Source organism: Sinocyclocheilus anshuiensis, unplaced genomic scaffold, assembly GCF_001515605.1.
Source record: "Sinocyclocheilus anshuiensis isolate Anshui unplaced genomic scaffold, SAMN03320099.WGS_v1.1 scaffold1393, whole genome shotgun sequence".
Taxonomy (NCBI): Eukaryota; Metazoa; Chordata; class Actinopteri; order Cypriniformes; family Cyprinidae; genus Sinocyclocheilus; species Sinocyclocheilus anshuiensis.
This window is the reverse complement of record NW_015548343.1, coordinates 618,949-633,587: the sequence shown is the minus strand read 5'-3', so window position 1 is coordinate 633,587 and position 14,639 is coordinate 618,949. Positions and strand designations below refer to the sequence as shown.

General features: G+C 37.3%; 2 protein-coding genes across 2 annotated transcripts in view; both read left to right on the top strand.

The window, feature by feature from the left end:
* Positions 1 to 99: 99 nt before the first annotated feature.
* LOC107656623 (phosphatidylinositol 4-phosphate 5-kinase type-1 alpha-like) lies at positions 100 to 10,547 on the top strand. The gene is made up of 16 exons (XM_016444537.1): positions 100 to 326; positions 592 to 695; positions 2,430 to 2,464; positions 3,053 to 3,142; positions 3,594 to 3,724; positions 3,829 to 3,946; positions 4,495 to 4,647; positions 4,776 to 5,075; positions 5,608 to 5,804; positions 6,305 to 6,388; positions 6,464 to 6,512; positions 6,607 to 6,691; positions 6,777 to 6,968; positions 8,295 to 8,427; positions 8,586 to 8,679; positions 9,223 to 10,547. The coding sequence occupies exons 2-16, from the start codon at positions 653 to 655 to the stop codon at positions 9,223 to 9,225; spliced, it is 1,707 nt and encodes a 568-aa protein (XP_016300023.1). The 5' UTR covers positions 100 to 326; positions 592 to 652; the 3' UTR covers positions 9,226 to 10,547.
* A 995-nt stretch (positions 10,548 to 11,542) lies between these two features.
* The window catches only part of LOC107656594 (26S proteasome non-ATPase regulatory subunit 4-like), a 4,330-nt gene continuing 1,233 nt past the window's right edge, over positions 11,543 to 14,639 (top strand). The window contains exons 1-9 of the mRNA XM_016444486.1: positions 11,543 to 11,616; positions 12,235 to 12,375; positions 12,465 to 12,579; positions 12,700 to 12,766; positions 12,852 to 12,934; positions 13,026 to 13,241; positions 13,558 to 13,666; positions 14,079 to 14,210; positions 14,303 to 14,355. Of these exons, the coding sequence (XP_016299972.1) occupies positions 11,591 to 11,616; positions 12,235 to 12,375; positions 12,465 to 12,579; positions 12,700 to 12,766; positions 12,852 to 12,934; positions 13,026 to 13,241; positions 13,558 to 13,666; positions 14,079 to 14,210; positions 14,303 to 14,355 (942 nt within the window). The 5' untranslated portion in view covers positions 11,543 to 11,590. The remainder of the gene's footprint in view (positions 11,617 to 12,234; positions 12,376 to 12,464; positions 12,580 to 12,699; positions 12,767 to 12,851; positions 12,935 to 13,025; positions 13,242 to 13,557; positions 13,667 to 14,078; positions 14,211 to 14,302; positions 14,356 to 14,639) is intronic.

The following is a 14,639-nucleotide window of genomic DNA, read 5'->3' as shown; positions in this document are numbered from 1 at the left end:
CGGACGCGTTGACGTATCGCAGCAACGGCTCAAAGCGGCCAATGAGGAGTCTAGGTATTTATTATGTCTATGAGTTCAACGGCCACCGCGCACAGCAGGACAGTGCGGCGCAACAACGTCACTTCCGCTTGTTTGGGAGGCTCGAGGAACGAGGACGCTTCCGTGCGTTTCAGCTGCTTGTTTACTTCGGATGGACCCGGTAAAGTAATAAAATAAACAATTTCGCGTACTTCAAAGTTTCGCACGAGGCATCGAGCCCTTCTGTGAGCGTAAACAGAGGTTTAACGACACTGTTTTTGAGGAAAAAGTGGAATGAATAAGTTGAGGTAAGCGCTTTTACTTGTTGTTATTGTGGGTCTCTAGCCATTAACCCATTGGTATGCAAGCAAGCAAGCTAACAAACACATTTTTATATTTAGCGATTGTTTTGAGAAAGTAAAAGTACGACAGGTTAAAGTAGTGTGAAACTAACTACCACGCTCCTCTAGTACGTCAAGGAAGAATATTGGCACACTAAGTTAAGTAACTTTTGTAATCGTCTATCAGTTAGTTTCCAATAACATACTTTATTTGTACGTGTTCATCTTCCAGGACTGTGGAGCATAAACCACAAGTGAAAACAAGCAGGACCATATGAAACTTCCGCCAGAAAATGGCTACGCCGGCAGTAGTTTCCACGGATGGATCGAGCTCCAGTAAGAGATCCTTTTATTTCCTCTTGGTGTTTATGACACGTTAGTATAAGGTAAATTAAGTTATTGTGCTCTGGCTTCAAAAAATGAATCTCATGCCAATCAGTCTTGTGTTTTACAGTAAGAAATGAATAGATAACTGCTTTTTTTGAGGCCATGTGGAAACAGTCACCACTGTATAATACACAGAGTAATTTATTTTATTGTTCACTTGGTGAAAATGTTGATGTTTACTGGCAGGACGTAATTCATTATACTCATATTTGTCTTTTTGTGCCCTTCAGTTTAGCACACGATGATTTTTGCAGATATTCAGTAGTTCCCAAAGCTTTTAGCGGCACAGATATAGTATAAATGTTTATTATAATGCTCAGACAAGTGATGCTTGCTTTCTAACAAAATAACATATGAAAGTGGACCATTAAAGGTTTTTACTTTAAGTATTTCATTAGTATGGGAGCCTGTTTCTGCCATGGGATATAAAAATGTAATTGTGACTTTACATTTTTTTTTTTCTTCTCACAATTCTGAGGAAAAAAACTCACCGAGACATAAGCTCAGAATTGCAAGATATAAACAGAAAAGTAATAATTGTGAAATATAAACTCTCAGTTGCAAGAAAAAAGTCAGAATTGTGAGAGTCACAATTACCTTTTTATATTTTAATTTCATGGCAAAAACTGGCTTTAGTGATAGTATAGTTAGTTTTCTTTTCTTTTTTTTAATCACGGTTGTCACTCTTCAGATGTCTTTATTTTGGAGGTTATTCCAGCAGAAAGGTATATGCATGTGTGTAAGCACATGTGTGCCTGTGTTTTCATATGATCTTGATTTGAATGTCAGTGTTGTAGACTGTCTGTAGTAGGCCTGTGACTGCCTGGGTTGTGCTCGCCTTTGTTATTTTGAGCGTAGTGCCACTACACACTTAGTTGGTGTGATTGGGTTACAGTGTTGTCTTGGAAGAACAAAGGAATTGATATCCAGGTGTCTGTGCATGCTGCAAGCTTACAATCATAGTCGGGGATTACCACACATCTCAACTCAGTGTGAACAGCTTTCTTTTGTGTTAGCATTTGCATTTATTTTGCATTTTATTTGTGGTATAGTTTTTTCATCCACAAGCAAGTTACACTCACTTCAATGTCAGGTTTTGTTTCAGTGTGCACTGGAAGGATACCAGTGCATAGGGAATATGTGAAAACAATAAAGGAATAGTTCACCCAAAAATGAAAAATTGCTGATAATTTACACACCCTTAAGCCATCAAAGATATAAATGAAATTTAGCATTACATAACTTGCTCACCAATGGATCCTCTCTAATGAATTTGTGCCATCAGAATTCAAACAGCTGGTAAAAACATCACAATAATCCACAACATGACTCCAGTCCATCAATTAATGTCTTGTGAAATTAAAAGCTGTGTGTTTGTAATAAACAAATCCATCAAGACATTTTTAACTTGGATTTTGATGTGAGAGGACAGGGGATGGACTTTTACACTGAAGGACGCATTATTATATTATACAAAGACATTAATTGATGGACTGGAGTCATGTGGATTACTTGTGGATTATTGTGGTGTTTTTAATCTTTTAGTTCATTTTAATAAATCTAGCTACAAACCATAAATAAATCACAGGGCACCATAAATCCTAATGGCTTTTTTCCACAGTTAATTTGCATGAATTTATAACATTTGGTTGAAACATTCATCTTTTTTTTTTGTACTCCTAGGTACTCCTGGAAATCGAAATATGGCTTCTTCAGAGGTTATTATTGTCTCTTTTGCTCTAATAATAGTTTTACATTCACTTTTTATCTCATCCACTTTTTGTGGTTATTATGAATTGGCCAATTTATTTATGACTCCATACTGGAACTTTTTTCTAAATTGTGCTAGCGGACGTCTCACTTTTGTCTATAATGTGAATGGGACTCTCTGCCTCATTCTTTTTCTGTTTATTTCTATTTATTTCTTGTGAATCGGCACAGCTCTTGTTGCGGCTCTTGATTTACATCCATTAATGCGTTTACTATATACCCTGCAAAACACCTGCACTAATTGTGTTACTGTGTTCTTGAGTTTTTTAGGTTTTTTTTGGAACTTGAATAAAATCACAATTATCAATACATTTTAAAAATATTAAGACTTCATGTCTCTCAGCATTGTACAGAAAAATCCCCTAGTGAAATCAGTGATGCTGAAATGTATTATTGCATCATTGTATAATTGATTCAAAATGATGTAAACATAATTAGCATTTGCTGGAAATGTTCCTTTGTCATAAATACATTATTAATGGCTTAAATATTCTGTCTTGCCTGATATGTTTACGGAGCAATCATATATCTTTCAGCTTCTTAGCATCTCTGGTTCATCCCAGACAAACAAAAAGACCATGGGCCACCGAGGGATTGACCCCACTGGGGAAACCACATATAAAAAGGTGCGAGCTGTGAATATCCAGATTTTATATCCTCATTTTGTGTACTGCTAACACTGTAAATATTTAAAAATAGAAATTTGTTAGAGATGGGACCAGATCAAACTTATCGGCAGTTCAACTTCAAACCTCTATTCACATTCCTGAATCTGCCGGATCTGCTTGCAACTCTTAGATTATTGTTGTGTTATCTGTTCTTTGTGTGGCACCATGAAGAAGATAAAGCCCAATAAATAGTATGGGCAGGTACATGCAGATAAGACTAGCAGGCCTTGAGTTATTGCTCCTCCCTTTCAGTTTTATTAAATCACACGTCTTTTGTAGGCCTTCAAACAAGATGCATGTATCAGTGTTATATTTAGTTACAGAAGAATTTTCTTGGTATTTTCTGAATTGCACATCAACATGTTCTTATTCTGCTCATCATGTGCCCTCCACTGGAACCCTTCTTCAGACAACATCATCTGCTCTGAAAGGTGCCATTCAGCTGGGCATCACACACAGTGTGGGAAGCTTGAGCCAAAAGCCAGAAAGAGATGTGCTCATGCAGGACTTTGAAGTGGTAGAAAGCATCTTCTTTCCCAGGTGCGTTTGTATGTGTGTCTGCATTAAAAGTAACCATGAAGAACCTTTTTCATAAGTGGTCACATTGTGTACTTAAAAGTGCTTGTTTTTTTTCTCCCTCTCAGTCAAGGCAGTTACTCAACTCCAGGTCATCACCATGGTGACTTCAAGTTTAAAACTTATGCTCCCATTGCATTCCGCTACTTCAGAGAGATGTTTGGGATCAGACCTGATGACTACCTGGTACTATCCTGTTTGTTCACTAAACAGCATTACCACAGTTTCCTGGAAATATCAGGGAACTTTATAATTGTTTGTAGGCCTGGAATAGTCATGGGAATTTTTTAGGGAAATCTTTGTGAATATTAATTTTTGTGACTGGTCTAAAATATTTAATCAACTAGAAATTGCTGTTGAATAGAGCTTGAGTAGAGTTAAACTTGCTTGTAAGCCATTGTGAGATGGTTCTTTTTCAATGAATTGGTCAAAGAGGTTCACAAAGGGGTCTGAATGATTCATTGTCACACAATTCTGAATCAAAGTAATAAATGGAAAAGCCATGAAAAAGTTATGGAAATTAATTGATCATGTTCATTCATATTACATCTCTCTTTTTGTTTTGTTCCGTCCAGATTCTTTTTTTTTATTTATGTATATATTTTTTATCTGTCTTCCTTTTATGACTTGAACGAAAGTGCTTCTAAGTGACATTGCATTTAGTTAAACGGACACCTGCAACACTCCAGTCCTATGTTAACTGCTGTGTATGTGTGTGTGTGTGTTTTCTGCAGTACTCTCTTTGCAATGAACCCCTTATCGAGTTGTCTAATCCTGGAGCGAGCGGGTCTCTCTTCTACGTTACTAGTGATGATGAGTTTATCATTAAGACGGTACAACACAAAGAGGCAGAATTCTTGCAAACACTCCTGCCAGGTTACTTCATGGTAAGTGTTTATGTGTCTGTATTATGTATTATCTCAACATATCTTGTTCATTTTATTATTATTTGATAATTATTTCATTATTATGTGATATATTATTTCCTCCTTATAATTCACCTTACATCTTCTAGAACCTGAACCAGAACATGCGTACGCTGCTTCCCAAGTTCTACGGCCTCTACTGTGTTCAGGCTGAGGGGAAGAACATCCGAATTGTAGTGATGAACAACCTGCTGCCACGCGCTGTCCCCATGCACCTTAAATTCGACCTGAAGGGCTCAACGCACAAGCGACGTGCTTCGCCGAAAGAGAGAGCCAAGAATTTGCCCACGTGCAAAGACCTAGATTTCATGCAGGACAATCCTGAAGGCATATTGCTGGAGAGTGACCACTACAGCGCCCTCTGCAAGACCATTCAGAGAGACTGTCGGGTGAGAGTGTGTGTGTTGTGTGTGTGTGTGTGTGTGTGTGTGTGTGTGTGTGTGTGTGTGTGTGTGTGTGTGTGTGTTGGAGACAGAAGTTGACATTGCAAGAGGAAAGAAACGTAAGGAAGAATGGTGCAACAAAATGGCTTAAAAATGTTTGATTGTCTAAGTCAGTGGTTCTCAATTCCAGTCCTGGGGTACCACTGCTCTGCAAATTTTGTATGTCTCTTTTATCTGACGCCCTCGGTTCTGAATCAGGTACGTTAAATAAGAGAGACATACAAAATGTTCAGAGCAGTGGTACCCCAGGACTGGAATTGAGAACCTCTGGTCTAAGTAGTACGACTTTAGGATACATCTTTGCCGTTCACATTGTTCAAGATCCAGCTATATTTTCTGCACTTGAGGTGCTTGGTTGTATATGCAATAAATGCATATTCATGGTAGCTTAATCCATTCTTTTAAAATAACTGTTTGATTGAATCACTCTGCAGTTTGCATCTGCTACATGTGTCTCTCTGTATTCCTGTATGTTTAGGTACTACAAAGCTTTAAAATCATGGACTACAGTCTGCTGGTGGGTATCCACAACTTGGACCAGGCCGGTGAAGAGGCGTCTGCTGCAGTGCCTGATACCCAGAAAAAGGCACCAGGCCAGAAGCCCCTATACTGTACAGCCATTGAGTCTATTCAAGGGGAATCCAAGGGCAAGACTTCACCACAGCCCTACGAAAGGTTAGAGATCCACCTTTGGCTGGCATCTTGAATCTACAAAACTCCCGGTGGGACACTCAAAAATAGCGTAAGACTGAATGTGTAAGGCTATAGAACCTTTTTAGAGTGAATTTTACAGTATTGTTCAAAAATTTGGAGTTGGTAAGCCTTTTTTTTTCATGTTTTTGAAGTCTCATGTTCAACAATACAGTTAAAAACAGTAATGTTGTGAAATGTTATTACAATTTTAAATACAATTTAATATATAACAATTTAATATCTATTCAAATGTAATTCCTATGATGGCAAAGCTGAGTTTTAGCAGCCGTTACTTCAATCTTCAATGTCACATGTTCTTACAGAAATCAATCACTAATAGGTTAATTGTATATTGGGTGACTAGCCAACCAATGTGACATACTTTATTCAGAGCTGCAATTTTTTTGTTAATATTATTACTGTGAAATTATTACTTGTGCCAACACAGTTGTTAATGTGCGATATTTGTTCTTTATTTGCAGCATGGGAGGAATTCCAGCATTTAATTCTAAAGGAGAAAGATTGCTGGTTTTCATCGGCATCATTGATATTCTTCAGTCTTATAGGTAAACTGTATTTCCATATTTTTGCATTTTCTCCATAACAAATTCCTATAATTTGTTAATAACTGTGTATGTTAGGCTTGTAAAGAAGTTGGAGCACTCGTGGAAAGCTTTCCTGCATGATGGGGTATGTCTCATACTTCGTCAAACATTGCATGAAGACTAACTTTACAAATGCATTTTGTGTATTTATTTTGTTTATTTGATGTTTTCCTCTGCAGGACACTGTATCTGTTCATCGGCCGAGTTTTTACGCAGATCGTTTTCAGAAATGTATGTGCAGTACAGTCTTCAAAAAACCTCCTTGTAAGTTTGATAGTCACATTGAAACATCTGCAATGGATGCATTTAAGGGCTAATGCATTAAAGTTTATTTCAATTCTTCTGTTAGTGAAAATGTCACCCTCAAAGAAAAGTCGAGGAGGAACTGTGTCTTGTGGGAAGAAGTCAAACATTGCAGTATCTGGACAATCACAACAATCCCTTCCTGTAGCAGCAGAACAAACACAGCCACAACAGACTACAGCGCAGCTGTCCAGCAGTGGAGCTGTGTCCCTGAGCCCAGACACTCAAGGAGACAGAGGTATGAGAAGACATTCAGAGATTGGGGGAAATGGGAAGGATAGACGGGCAAGAGAGCAGTAAAATGAGGCTTTAAATGCTTGTGGTTTCCAGTATCATTCTCTCGTGATAAGAATATCTTCTAAATGTCTTAAATGTAAATCATTAGCCATGTTGCTACACTGGTTGAGATTGCTCAAGGAAATCTTCTTTGTTGTGTTTCCTTGGCGGTTCAGTGTTGGGATGTAAATACTAAAATTCTATTCTGTTTTCTGAGTAGATTCAAAATAAAACATTAAAAACTCAAACACTGAAAACTGGATCATTTTAAATGATCCAAGTGAGTTTAGTTATCACAACATTAATGTACAAAATGTATGTATATATATATATATATATATATATATATTCATTTTGTAATTAATATATATGAGAGTTTTTAAACATAGATTTTTAAGCATGCAGAGTTAAATATTTAAAAATGGCGTGAAAATTCACATTGAACAATTCATCTATGCATATGTTTAGTATTTTTTGACTTTTTGACCTTATAATCTTTTATCAAAATATCATAAATAATATGCCACTGCAAGCTCACATTCATCTGCCTTCACTTTTGATGCAACGGTCACATCCCAAAATCCAGTCAACAACCTATGAATAGGACGAAGTCCTTACCCTATTTTTATTTATTTTATGTTACACTCAGATAAGTCCAAATATGGAATAAAAGGTCCTTTCCATTTCATTGCAAATTTTAATATCAACCGATACTGATATATTAGAAGAACATCTCCAATATTGGCCTAAATAATGTGACACTGATATATTGTACATCTGTAATTCTTTGTTATTTTGATAGATGTATAAACTCTGATCTGTTGTCATTTAGAATAGATTGTTTTAATGACCATTTCCTCTGTGCAAAGCTTAGGTTTTTGCATTCAAGCTACTTGAGGGTCTCAACTGTATGACTTGTCCTTGAGAGTATGGAATACATACATTGAGAGTATGCTTTGTTTGTTTTCAAGACTAACAGAGATTGTATGATAACTTTGTGTAGTTTAATAGTCAGATGCCCTTTTGTGCTAATAGCAGAGCAAATGAGAGCTGTAAATGTTTGCCCCCTACAGCACATGCATGGACAATGTCAGCATTGTTCTCATACTTCAGGAATCAATACAGCCTTCAGTTCTCTCTGAGGTTTATGCATTTGAATCATCTGACATTTTAGAGGCCTAGATTGAGTTATTGATAGTGAAAAGCAGTTTTGTAGTTCAATCTTTCCCTTTCCCCATCAACCCTACTAAATCATTATTGGCTTTTTTCTCTTTTTTTCTCTCCTCAGGTGTGCAGACTACTCGTCCTGACCTGCTCCCACAACAGCTTAATGAAGATGAGATCACAAGTAGCTCAGCTGATACGACCCTGTCAGCAACCTCGCCTGTAAGCTCTCGGCCCTCAAACACTCCAGCTCTGAGGTATGTGATTGATTTGGATGAATTTGACCGAAGATTAGTCAACTACTACTAATAATACTATTGGTTGATTCTATCACATGCTGATGCACTCTCACTCTTTTCACACGTAATAAATGTATACAGACATGTCTATTGACTCAAGTTCATTTCATTCCCAGTCACAGCAGTATAGCTGCCCAATCATTCGGAGAAAGCTTGGATGTGGAAGCCATTTCACTCAGTGAGATTGTTCCTCAGACAAGCACATCAGAAGTAAGAGACATTTTGTCCTGGGCTGCAATCGGTTTCAGTGTAGACTAAAAACAGACACACTTGATATTTTAGAAGTGTTTTGGATGTCCTGCAACAGTGGTTCTCAACTAGTGGGCTGCAATTGTGAACAGTTATTATGATCGACTTTTAACACTTGCAAAACAGTCTTGTTCAGCCTGCCATATTAATACATTTACATATTGTTCAGGATAGGCATGGTAATATGAATACATTTTAATATTTGATTTTAAGACATTTTTGTTAGCGTTTTGCTACCTTATTGGGTCACCACTTGATATCTAATATAAAAGCTGAAATAATTTGAGAAATACTGCTCTATCATGCCAGCAAATAAGATTGTGAAATGAAAGGTTCTCTTTATCCTCAGAGTGCATGCACATTTACAAATCATTGATTGCAATGTGATCTTTGCAATGTGAATGAGAGCTGCTTTTTACAAAGCAAGCATTGCTGGTTTACCCGTCTTAGTCATTCAACCCTGTTCTATAGCAGTGTAATTTATTCTTTCTCTTGCTGTTGCAGTGAAAGACTTTGGATGAACAGGACAAAGTAAAGCCTTCAAGGACAAAGATTTGTTCTCTTTTAAGGACATCAGAACAGGAAGAAAAAGAAAAACATTAAAGTAAGATGGTCTTGCTGTAAACACCTGGGAAACTGGAAACCAGAGAATCTGGATAACAAAAGAGAGAAGTGCACGTTCATAAAACAGTAAAGATAAAGATGTTCTTCCCCCTTTTTTATGTATTTTTTGGATGTCAACAGTATGGCATCCAATATTGCTGCTAAGAAATAGAACCAAAAGAAAGATGCCACTGTAGTACCTCAACAGTGTGATATCACTGTTCTCAAACAGTGCCATATTTACAAGAACTTTTTGAACCTGAGAATGTTCACAGCAGAAGTAAAGTGATGAGAACTTTGCATCTTGTGACCCGCTCTTAGGGAACAAACAGGTCTTTTGAGTACCTCGGTGAGAGTTTTCTAGTGGACTTCATTTGACCATGCATCTTTTTTTCTCTTAATTTGCCAAGGAGACCAATCTGCAGGGGTCATGTTATTTACTTTGCTAAGGGAAGAAAAGAAGTCTGGTTGATTTTGAGTTTTTATTGCCTATTTTAAAGACATTTTAGGGATATGGCATGATTATTAACAACAACAACGGAAAAAATTGTAGAATGAGTCGAGCCAGATCAGGTTGCCCGAACAATCACATAAGACACTTTTTCAAATCTGAATTTATAAAATCTGTACGACTTGGGTTTTATGAATCGATTTGATTGCAATACTGTGATATTGTATTGGATATTTAAATGTGCCTTAATCACAAGTTATTTTGCCTTGTCATAAACGGGAAGCCTTTTTCTGTGCATGATGCCTGTGAGTGGATTGTGCACAATTGCAAAAACAATATCAGTTGGTCATGTGTGATTGTTAAAATATAATGAATTAAAAATATATATTTGGAGCTTTCCAAGAAAATGCTTTCCCCAGTCTTGTTTGCTTTACATTGTTAGGAAAAAAGAGCGAGGAAAAAAAAACAAACAAACAAAAAAAACACAGGGTAAAAAGATCACTTTTGTAACAATGGAAGAAATATTATATACCATATATAAATTCAATATTTCGGTTTGCGGGACACATTTTTAAAATGGTTGTTTTTTTAGCGCACAATAATACTTCACATTTGGCAGACTAACTACTGTAAAATAATACATAGCATCTGTACTGTCTTCAGTATTTTTTTATGTTTACTTAAACTGGGTAGAATAGAAACTTCTCTTAAGGTCTCGGTTTTGTGAAGAGAATTGAAATCAAACTAAACTAAATCCTAAACCAAAACCTTTTTTTTTTTTTAAATATATATATATATGTTCATGCTAATCAGTCTGAATACAGAGACATTGGTAATGAAGATGCAAATGTTTTTAAATACAAATAAGTGGAGTAAGGGAAAGTTGCTGAATCTTTTTCTGTGACAATTTTTCTAAACAAAAGAAACATTCCTGTAAAAAGTCATATTTATTTGTATGTTTGCATGTAATTTATTTCTTTATCTCAACTTCCAAAGTGTCTGATACCTGGTGGCTGTGTAAATTTGTTTGGGAAGGTGATTTTTTTTTTTTTTACTGTACACTTACGATCGGGGATTCCTGTGCAATTGCTGTTTACTCTGAAAATGCTGCCTTCATTCTTGTTGTCTATCAAACTGAGAATGGTCTTATGTAGTAGCTTTATGAAAATATTCTTCACTCTTACAATGACATTCATGTATTTCTGCTCTCTTGCAGAGGATATTAAGACTTATGGAGTGGAAAATATTGCAACATTTCATGCTGTATGCAAATGAATGAAATAAACAACACTGAAAAGTAGAACTTCCTGTGTTATGCTTTACTATCTTAAAGCCTGTTGAAGGCACAGTGTTTCATGGTTTACATCTGCACTTAAAGTTATTCCAAACCTGTATGATGTTGTTTCTTCTGTGAAATACATAAAGAGATGTTAGTCAGAATGATTGTCTCAGAAAAATATTCATTCGTTATGTGTAAAAGTAACGATGAATGTGAATGGTGAGGTTGTTAGTCCCATACACTTTGCCTTTTCCCTAAAATATCCTGGAAAAGAATGTTTGCAACAACATTAGGGTGAGGAATTATGACGATTTTAATGTTTGGCGTGAACTATTCCTTAAATTTAACAACGTCCTCAGCAACGCGAACTCCCACCACATGTGGGCGCGACAAATACATTTCTGCACCGCTTCCTGTATCAGAAGCGTCACGGAACTGTCAGCCAATCAGCTTTGCTGTTACAAACTCGTCATTGTTCTACATCTGTAAGCCAATCAGCGACGCTCGGACTTTGGGAAACGGACTAGAGGATTTCCAAGATGGTGCTCGAAAGTACTATGGTCTGGTAAGAAATAAACAAACTCTTTGTTGTAGATATATTTGCTCTTATTGCATAGTTAATACTCATCAGACTTACTGTAAATACATAGTTTTTTCCTTCTGACACACTTCTGAGCCCTTAGTTAAGAACAAGTAAGAGAATTCAATAGTCGGTTTCTGTTTAGAATGACATTCTCGAGTCATTATTCAGCACGTAGCTCTGCAATAAAGAAACAGACCACTAACACAAAAACACATTTATGACCCATAAATTGTGATAATTTATTAGTGAACTCAGTCTGATAACGTCTTATTTAGTCTTCTATAATTGTCATAAAGCGATACTGGTTGTGTCTCAGACTGTCTAGTGTCTAGTGAGATGAATCGTTGGTATAAGGCTCTCAAAAGATGTCTAGATAGGCAGCTCACTTGGTTTTGATTCACAGACATTGTTCTAAAGCAGTTTTCCACTGCTGGGATCCAGTTTACTTACTTTGGCTGTTATGTAAATAAAACTAGGACCACCAAGTGCCAGTGTTTGATTTTTTTTTTTATCCCTTGCAAATGTCAGCACCCAGTTTATGCTCTTATACTTGTATAAGTTGGATGAAAACATGCTGATTGTCTTCACATGTTTTTACAGTGTAGACAACAGTGAATACATGAGGAATGGAGATTTCCTGCCCACTAGATTACAGGCACAGCAGGATGCCGTCAACATTGTCTGTCACTCAAAGACCTGTAGTAACCCAGAGAACAATGTGGGCCTAATCACAATGGCAGAGTAAGTATGTCAGTGTTGTATTTTATTTCATATATGATCTGTCAGTAGTGCTGTTTACATGTAATAGCACATCTTTTGGTTTGTTGCAGTAATTGTGAGGTCCTAACCACCTTAACACCAGACCCTGGCCGCATTCTTTCAAAGCTCCATGCGGTTCAGCCACTTGGAAAAATCTCATTCTGCACCAGCATACAAGTGGCACACGTATGTACATTCATAGATGCTTATAGGGATAGTTCTCTCTCAGAAATTAAATAGGTTTTGGGGAATTTCCTTTTTAAAAAAGTGAAAGTAGTATTTTAATCTGTGTATGTCTGCATCTAGTTGGCACTAAAGCATAGACAAGGCAAGAACCACAAGATGAGGATTTTGTTGTTGTTGTTGTTTATTAATGAATGACAAATGCTTTTCATCTTTCATTGTTGGTCAAACTGAATATTTTATGTAATACAAGTTATAAACATTATTTTTTCCACTAAATCCTTTTAAGATGGTGAAGTTGGCAAAGCGGTTGAAAAAAGAAAAGGTCAATGTTGATGTGATAAATTTTGGAGAAGAGGTAACTGGCACCTTTCTTTTGTTCACTTTAAAATCTTTCCGATTTTCTTGCTTTGATTTTTCACTTTCTCTCTTTTAATCAATCTGTTCAGGAGATGAACACAGAGAAACTAACTGCATTTGTGAACACTCTGAATGGAAAGGAGGGCACAGGTTCTCATCTGGTCACGGTGCCCCCTGGGCCCAGCCTGGCTGATGCCCTGCTGTCTTCTCCCATCCTGGTTGGTGAGGGTGGTACCATGATGGGCCTGGGTGCAAGTGACTTTGAGTTTGGAGTGGACCCCAGTGCGGACCCAGAACTGGCCCTGGTAAGATACAAATTCATCTCTTGTATAACTGCACTGAAGAATGAATCCATAGCATTACAGGTGAAATGTGTCTGTTATTTAAAGGTGAAACTTCTTATACATATGTTTATTATGCAGAAACACCTATGAGTAAAACATTTATAGGTTGATTCCCTCAAAGTGTGTGAACACTGAAGCTCTGTGATGCTTTAACTTTGTTTACCAGCAACTTTATTAAGTCAGCAACATTTTTTTGTATTTTTAGTTCAGTCTCACTTGATCAATTCTAATGACATTGAAAGGGAAGATATTTATTCAAGTTGCTCTTGATCCACAGGCTCTGCGTGTATCTATGGAGGAACAAAGGCAGAGGCAGGAAGAGGAGGCTCGTAGGGCGACTGTCCAATCAGCAGCTGAGGCTGGCATTCCCACCTCAACCGCTGACGGTAAGGATGTGCTTGAATGTTTAAAATAGTGAGGCATGGTGGGCATAGTGGCTCTGGACTAGTACTGGATAGAATGCAGGTTTCAAAATGTACCAAAATGTTAAGGATTGCATTAGCCCCTGCTGGTAGATGCTGGTACTACACCATTAGGCAGCATCAAGCATCTTTCACCTTTATAGCCTTTCATGGTGACTTCAAGATGGTCCTAATTCTGAATAACATTTTCAGTTATTGATTCATTTTGTGCAGCCTGTTCATTTTCAAGTAGTAAAATTGCACTGATGTTTGCTTTTTAATTTTCAAATAGATTGTCAAGTCTTCATCTCCATACATTTGATTCTTAACCTTTTAGTTGATTCCCATTGCAAGACAGAGTCCTGATTTTCTGTGCCACTTTTGTTCTCCCCTTCAGAATCAGAGGAAGCTCTTCTGAAGATGTCTGCCTCTCAGCCTGAGACTGGTGTGGCAGCACTGCCGGACTTCAGCAGCATGACAGAGGAGGAGCAGATAGCCTATGCCATGCAGATGTCCCTGGCAGGTGGAGGTTTGTGCCGCCCTCACGTACCTTCTTAGTCTTAGAATATCCTCTGTACTTGACACAGAATGCGATATTGACCATTATCCCTCTTATGTCAGAATTTGGAGAATCAGTGGATACGGGAGCTGCAATGGACACTGCGGAATCCAAGGTAATTCAAAATATTGTCTGTTGGGCTCATCACAGTCTCAGGATACTGAGAAATCAAACTTCAAATTTGTTTGTATTTTGTAAGTTTCAAATTGCTGAGCAGGAATCTACTGAAAAAAAAATTCCTTTTTTTGGTCATTATATCAAGCGTAAGCGTTAGTTCTGGCAGGTCACATTAGTCAAGCTTGCATCAGCTGACTCTCAGCTGATCCCCATCTACCTATGGGAATACGATACCTATCTAATGGCGCTTTTCCACTGCGTGGTACGACTCGGCTCGGCACG

Bases quoted from the DNA above. Each gene is read 5' to 3' on its own strand.
- LOC107656623 (XM_016444537.1), top strand. From the start codon at position 653: ATGGCTACGCCGGCAGTAGTTTCCACGGATGGATCGAGCTCCA. The intron at 4,648-4,775 runs GTAAGTGTTTAT...TACATCTTCTAG, and splicing joins TCCTGCCAGGTTACTTCATG to AACCTGAACCAGAACATGCG. The intron at 6,513-6,606 runs GTATGTCTCATA...TTTCCTCTGCAG, and splicing joins AAGCTTTCCTGCATGATGGG to GACACTGTATCTGTTCATCG.